At 34.3% G+C, this 7,206-nt stretch overlaps 1 protein-coding gene across 1 annotated transcript; it reads left to right on the forward strand.

The window, feature by feature from the left end:
• Positions 1-1,191: 1,191 nt before the first annotated feature.
• Positions 1,192-3,179, forward strand: LOC105283856 (cysteine-rich with EGF-like domain protein 2). Its single transcript, XM_026969018.1, has 4 exons — positions 1,192-1,601; positions 1,787-2,444; positions 2,538-2,633; positions 2,722-3,179. Exons 1-4 carry the CDS (start codon positions 1,437-1,439, stop codon positions 2,940-2,942), a joined length of 1,140 nt encoding a protein of 379 aa, XP_026824819.1. The 5' UTR covers positions 1,192-1,436; the 3' UTR covers positions 2,943-3,179.
• Positions 3,180-7,206: the final 4,027 nt, after the last annotated feature.

Genomic DNA, 7,206 nt, shown 5'->3' on the forward strand with positions numbered 1-7,206 from the left:
GCACACGACCCAACTTCTGAAGATAGTAACAAACCACAACGATTTCGATATTTCATTGGTTGCTAAAGATTCGCAAGGTCTAATGCTACTTTGACAATCTAGGAGAGTGCGTCAGAGCTTCCAACATAGAGTAGAATCAAGATCCAACTTGGAAACAACGACAGGTATAGCTGAAGAAATATTGTCAAATGAATCTCCTTCCACAAACAAACTTGAATTCCACCACTACATCTGAAAGAGCTAAGGAAAAAATTGTGACTGAGTCTATAAGCTCAACAGAAGTATCTGAGACCTCTGTTGAACAAATTACAGAAAACAAAGCAAGTACTGAACCTGCAAGTACAGAAGCAAGCTCTTCAATGTAGAAATCATCTGAAAAATGTGATATATGCAAAGATTCGTAACTTGAATGTATAAATTCATTGCATTCTACGTATTGACAATTATGTTAATAATGATAGAATTTTGATATGTAAAAATGTGCCTTACTGCAATTGTAAATACTATTGGGAATTATACAAAAAATAAATTTGGTATCATTTATTATATGTATCGTTCTCTTTTTAACATCGTCTACATTTAAATTGCTGAAAACACTGCGTTAAATCGTAGGTTATTTTATACCTCTCAACGTGTAATCATATAAAGTTCCTTATCAAATAATTTTCTAATATAATAAATAATTCAAGGAATTTTGATTTTGCAAAATAGTTGAGCACTTTATAACCACAAATGTTTAAAATCTTATCAAATTGTCAAGAAGCTAGGTTAAAATGATGTCTGTCACTCACCTTGCGAGCACCCAGGGACGTTTCGGATGAAAGGACAATCCCTTCACTCGAGCAGATTTCGTCTCGAACTTCGTCAACATCTTTTTCTCAAGTAATTAACATGAAACGATTAATTAAACATCACCCTCTCGAAAATCTTCAAACTTGACACGATGGGAGACACGTCACTATATCACGAACGATACGAAACATAGACGGTTCACACTTCACTCATCTGACATTTCCTATAGTGAATTTCTAGTTATAAAATTCTATTTTATAAAAATTACTAATGCAATATTCGTGTACATTTGATTGGTTGTTCATTCCGTGACTTGACCATTGACCAAAGCAATACGAGACACGTTGCATGACTTGCACCGCGGTACATTCTGACTGGCTGACAGCTCACACATGCGCAATGATTGAACAAACATTTGTCGTCTGGTACGTCTAACCTTGGTCGCCAATGTGGCTAAAGACATTTCAAATGAGATTATTTGTGAGGCAATCATGATATAAGATAGAATAATCGTTTGAGGGACTTTTGAGAGACATTTGTGTTCCTCGCACTTTGAGAGTAACGAAGTCATTCTGTTATCTACACTTTTAACAGTCATTTATTTATCCAGTTGTCTCGTCGATACGAATAGCCGGCGCGATATAATGCGAGTGCCGACTAGTATTGTTATTTTTACCTTTTCAATAATATTATCAATTTGCATGAACAGCATTCAGTGTAAGAAAGGGAAAGAAGACAAGGAAGAAGTGAAATCTCAAACGTTTCCACCTTGCGCAGCATGTAGGGTACTTACCAACAGTTTCAAAAAGGTAAATATTTTTTATATTATAATTTTAGAAGTATTTAATAATATTTATATGTTAAAGTCTTTCTACATTAAAGTTCCTAAAATAAAAATAAGTATTTTTTATTATTATAAATAATTACGTTTTACATTATATAATTTTAAATCACATGTGTTACAAAAATTTCATAGGTCATAATTCTTTTACAGGGTTTAGAAAAAACGAGTCGTGGAAAGTTCGAAGGTGGTGATAGCGCTTGGGAAGAAGATAAACTGGGTTCATACTCCAAAAGCGAGATACGCTTGATCGAGATACAGGAGAACTTGTGCAAAGAAGTTGAGCACGGTGAAACGCAATGTCATTCCTTAGCTGAAGAATTGGAGGCGCCAATAGAAGAATGGTGGTTTAAATATCAAGACATTTATCCAGATATATACGATTATATCTGCATAGAAAGAACGAAACACTGCTGTCCGAAGGAGCATTATGGCTCAGATTGCATGCCATGTCCAGGGTATCCGGATAATGTCTGCAGCAACAACGGCAAATGCAAAGGAGCTGGCACGAGAAAGGGCAACGGCAGTTGCCTCTGCGACAAAGGATACGTCGACGATATCTGCTCGCAGTGTGCTCCAGGATACTATGAGTCTTACAAGAACGAGAATACCCTGCTGTGTTCTGCATGCCACATGGCCTGTGAGGGACCTTGCAAAGACGCCGGGCCAAGCAATTGCGAGAAGTGTGCGACTGGATGGTACATGGTTGAAGGCCAAGGTTGCTTCGACATCGATGAGTGTTTGAAGAGCGACAATGTCTGTGCTAGCAATCAGTTTTGTGTTAACAAAGAGGGAAGCTACACTTGTTTAGGTACATATATATTATATATTTTTAATAATTTAGGTAATTTTTGTAATAATAAATTTTAAGTGTACTGAAATAAAAAATTGGTGATTTTTTCAGCTTGTGATAAGGCTTGCGATGGTTGTAATGGTGATGGGCCGGACATGTGTACTAAATGTGCTGAGGGATATACTGAAAAGGATAACTTATGCATAAGTTAGTAACATAAATAAAATAATATTAATAAATATTGGATATTATATAATTTAATTTAATTTATACACATAATTTATGTTCCTTGCAGATACAGATCTCTTTGGTCGCAAGAAACAGGAAAATTTGGCACGATATATGACGTACGTGGGACTCTGCGTGGCGACCTGTATCATTTTACAGCGCAATATTTACGCAGCGAGTGTTATTGGCTTATTAGTCGCGTTATATATATCCATTTCGGAGTATATGATCGCGAATAGCAACGTCCAGGATACTACAGCGAATATGGACATTTTAAAAGCAGTTTAAGTAAAAATCTACAACAATTTAGATAATTCGCCTCGAATCATTACAGTTTTGTGTTGTGTTTATGAGGCATTAGTGCCAATTGTATAAAATAGGTCATATTGAAATTAATATGAAGTTAATATCATGATATCACGAAATTCAAGAAAATGCAGAAATTTTATTTATTTTTGTGTTGATAATGTCGTTTATCAACATATAAGTAAAAATTATATAAATAAAAATTTATATAAGTAAAAATTTTATTAATTATTAATATATTTATGTCTTCATATGTTTAGTGCAGTTTTTTATATTTTTATGCTTGATATATTTGCACAATTATTTAATATTTATGTACTGAAATATTTAAAAAATGTAGGCTGTTTTTTCTAATATTTCTTATTTGCCGAATGTACTACAAAGTCAGTTTCACATATATTCCTATTATTTCTGTATGAGATACATGACAGTAAATATTAATCTAAAACATATGAATGAAATGATAAGAAAAATATATTATAGATTTGAAATAAGTGCATTTTTGAAATACATATAACATATATTACCTAAACATTTTTATATTTTTAGAAGCAACTTTCTAACAAGTATGTGTATAATGTTTTTATAAAAACACTATAATATGAGATTAGTTTCAACAAAAAATATGGAAATGTATGAATAATAAATATTCAATACAAATTTATATTTAATGTATTCTATATTATTTTATTTGATTATTAATAGAATATTATAGAATTTATATCTGATTATGTGAAATAGAGAATTGTAGTATATATAAATAATAGAAAATAAATAAGTATAGAGGAAATAAAAAGGAAATACAGTATTTATAAAACAAATTTAGAAGTTTTTTTTAAAAAAATTGAATGCCTACATATAAATATATACATATAATATACGTGTAATGTATGCGCGTATCTCATTACATACATATATAATTATAATATACATTCAAATCTATGTAAAATAAAAATATTTGATAGTATTGCCAAATATATAAATATAAATAAAATTTATTTTTATTATACGTTAATATACGTTAATTTTATAATATATACTTTTTATTATTCAATAAAACTAGGTCACAATAAATTAAGAAAATATATGTTACCAATTTGTGAAATAAACCTCTAAAAGTCTCATATGTATATAATATAATATGTAAGAAATACTGCATTTTTATTTTGATGTTTGCCAATACGTAAATGGTTGCAACAAAATCCTAATTGGAACATGAAAGCTATATAGACATAGAATCCTAGTAAAAGCCACTTTCTGACGCTAGATGGAGTATACTAGAAGTATTCTCTCGTAAGTAATTGTAGCATGTTGCTGTTATATCTTTGGTAAAATTTTCCTTAATTTTTAGGCGTTATAATTTTTCTTATCCTATAATTGGTTGAGCGTTTTAAAACGCGGGACCCCGGGAAGGAGGGGTAATTCTTGAAAAACAAATTCGATTAAAATATAGGTTTAATCAGTGATGCCAGAAAATTGAATTCTTGAAAATTATATTCTTTAAATTGCACATTCTTGATGTTTATGTACAGTTATCCGTATATTCGTTAAAAACCTTTCAAAAACTGTTGCAAAAGCGATGTCAAGCACACACACTTGTTGTTGGTTTTATGGATAAAACATATACAGTGTATGTTAATAACAAATTCCTGAGATTATGTGTAGTGAAAAATTATAATACTGCCTCCCTTCGTCAGAAAATTGAGAAAAATAACTTTTATAAGAAAAACGTTTGAAATTAATTAATTAGATATTCGTTTCACAATATATGAATATGTGAAAAATTTCTGTTCTCATCACTAGATGGCTAAACTTAAAAGTAGGCTCTTGTAGTTAAAATTGTATACAGTTTCTTTATACATATATGAGTGTCATTTTAATTATTTATATCAAACATTTTATATCCATATTATGGTTTTTTGCAGTTGTGATTAATTGCCATGAAGTTAATGCCAAAAGTAAAATATTTTCTTTAGGAAAGTGGAAGAAGTTACGTTTTCTAATATCCTGTTTTTCTAAAAATAGAGAACTTTCTTATTGTTAGAGTCTCCCGATAGATGGCCATAAAGATGAATAATTTCTCGTGGACTAAGTTTTACTGTCTCTTTATATATCACATTAGAGTTAAATATTTTATAAGCAATACTGTATACAATATCCACACTTTTTTGAGGTAACAAAAATCGTTTAACTCGCTAACATTATTCTAAAATTAATTATTTCTCATTATAAGCTGTAACTTATAATGGTAAGTAACTAAAGCGTCAAAAAATATTAGAAATTATTAATTATAAGATTATTTATAGCATTAATTATAGCACACACAATACCGTTATATTGTATACATTACATAATATTATATACGTTATATACTTATATTAATATATGTTATTATTACACCTGGATTATCCACTGCAATATGTGGAAATTGCATTAGACATGGATTCAGCACTTAAAAATAATAAAACAGTTCATGTAAACATACAGCTTATCTGTTCTTATTTTCAAGTTATAGCGAGTTTATCTTCTAACGATCTGTATCTATTTATCTTCACAGTCACGTTCGAAACAATCACCAGCATCTCAATGCAAGCCTGTAGACGTTTGTGTCATTAATTTTCTTTACTCTGTTTATACATTCAAGTATTACTCAGATTTCGTAAAAACCTTGTTTAATTCTCTCGCAACGCGTTTCAATATTCTCAATGAACATTCTGCAGACGATAGATCTCAAATGACCTGACCACTGAAAATCCAATTCAAGTCAGGCGAGTGATCAGGCCAGGCAACAGCACTTCTACAAACCATCCATTCACCAGAAAAAATCCGTCGTTCAAAATTTGTCTCGCTCTCGTCTGAAATACGACGAAACAGCATTGCACAAAAACCACATGCAGCGCACGACGTCCGATGAAACTTATATATATAATTTCTGATACTAGATGGCGGTATACTATAGCATTCTCGCAAGTAATTTTAGTTATTCTTTCTATTTATTCGGTAAGATTCAACCTTTCATCTATCAAACAGTTTTATATCTAACTTTTTGGACGTCAAATGACTTTTTTGTTACATAATAAAAATCTAAAATGAAATCTCTCTATTATCATATATATACATACATGTATAATGTACTTAAAATAATTAATTGAGTACTAACATGTAACTATTCAATTGTTGTGTATCATTTTATCTAACCTCTGATATACATTAACATACATTGTTATATTGTGCTCCATTCTTGAACGACTTCACAAGTAAAACTCCAACAGACTTTTCGAGCAAACAATCAAGCCGGCTAACAGCACCTCCACACACTATCCACCCATCAGAAAAAAACCCGTCGTTCAAAATTCGTCTCGCTTTCGTCTAAAACACGGCAAACAGCCTGTACAAAACCACACGCCGCGCACGACGTCCGACGAAACTTCCTCCAACAGCGGATTCAACCACGTGCTCAGGAAACTCACACGAGCTTCTCCCGCCAACTCCCAGCGGGAAAATACACCCGATCAAATCGCCGCGCATTATTCCGCCGCGTAAATCAGATAACAATTATTCCATCGTATTTATACGCACACGGCAGTCGAGAGTCGTCGGCCAAGACTTTACAAGTAACGCGAGACCTCGCGTCATCGTCCATTCGTCAAATCGTTCACGCCGCGTGACGAACAAGCAGCAGCACCTCCTCGAGCCATCCGCTCACCATGAAGATCCCTCGCGCAGGAATCGCCTCGCCCTCGTGCGAAGCGGCGGGCAGCGTCGGGCGAAGGCCACGTGCGGCCACGACGTCCAACGAAACTTGCTCCAAGAGCGTTCAACCGCGTGCCCAGGAAGTTCAGGTAGGACTCTCCCGCCAATCCGCCAGCGAAAAATACCCCCGATCGAATCACGCGCACTATTCCCGCCGCACCTTCGCGCTGCAAGACCGTCGCCGGGTCTCGATTGAACACCCGCACGCGGGTGTCGTCAGCCCGATGATGATGATGATGCCGTGCGAGCTCATGACCGTCCCCGGCAGCTCCGGCTTCGTCGGTAGACCGTACGCAGGATGGAAGCTCCTGGGTCTCGGCTGCATCCGCAGAGACCGACTGCGAGGCGTACTCCGGGACAGGCGGCTTCAGCGAGTCCTGGTGCTCGCTGGTCGTACGAGCGATACCTGCGCTCGTGAAATTCTTCATGCAGGTATGCGAGGGTTCTCGGTGTCGTTGATCTTCAGGTGTCTTCTTGGTCTTCGGTTGCTCCG

Source organism: Ooceraea biroi, chromosome 4 (genome assembly GCF_003672135.1).
Source record: "Ooceraea biroi isolate clonal line C1 chromosome 4, Obir_v5.4, whole genome shotgun sequence".
Lineage (NCBI taxonomy): Eukaryota > Metazoa > Arthropoda > Insecta > Hymenoptera > Formicidae > Ooceraea > Ooceraea biroi.

Bases quoted from the DNA above. Each gene is read 5' to 3' on its own strand.
- LOC105283856 (XM_026969018.1), top strand. From the start codon at position 1,437: ATGCGAGTGCCGACTAGTATTGTTATTTTTACCTTTTCAATAATATTA. The intron at 2,445-2,537 runs GTACATATATAT...TGATTTTTTCAG, and splicing joins GGGAAGCTACACTTGTTTAG to CTTGTGATAAGGCTTGCGAT. The intron at 2,634-2,721 runs GTTAGTAACATA...TGTTCCTTGCAG, and splicing joins AAAGGATAACTTATGCATAA to ATACAGATCTCTTTGGTCGC.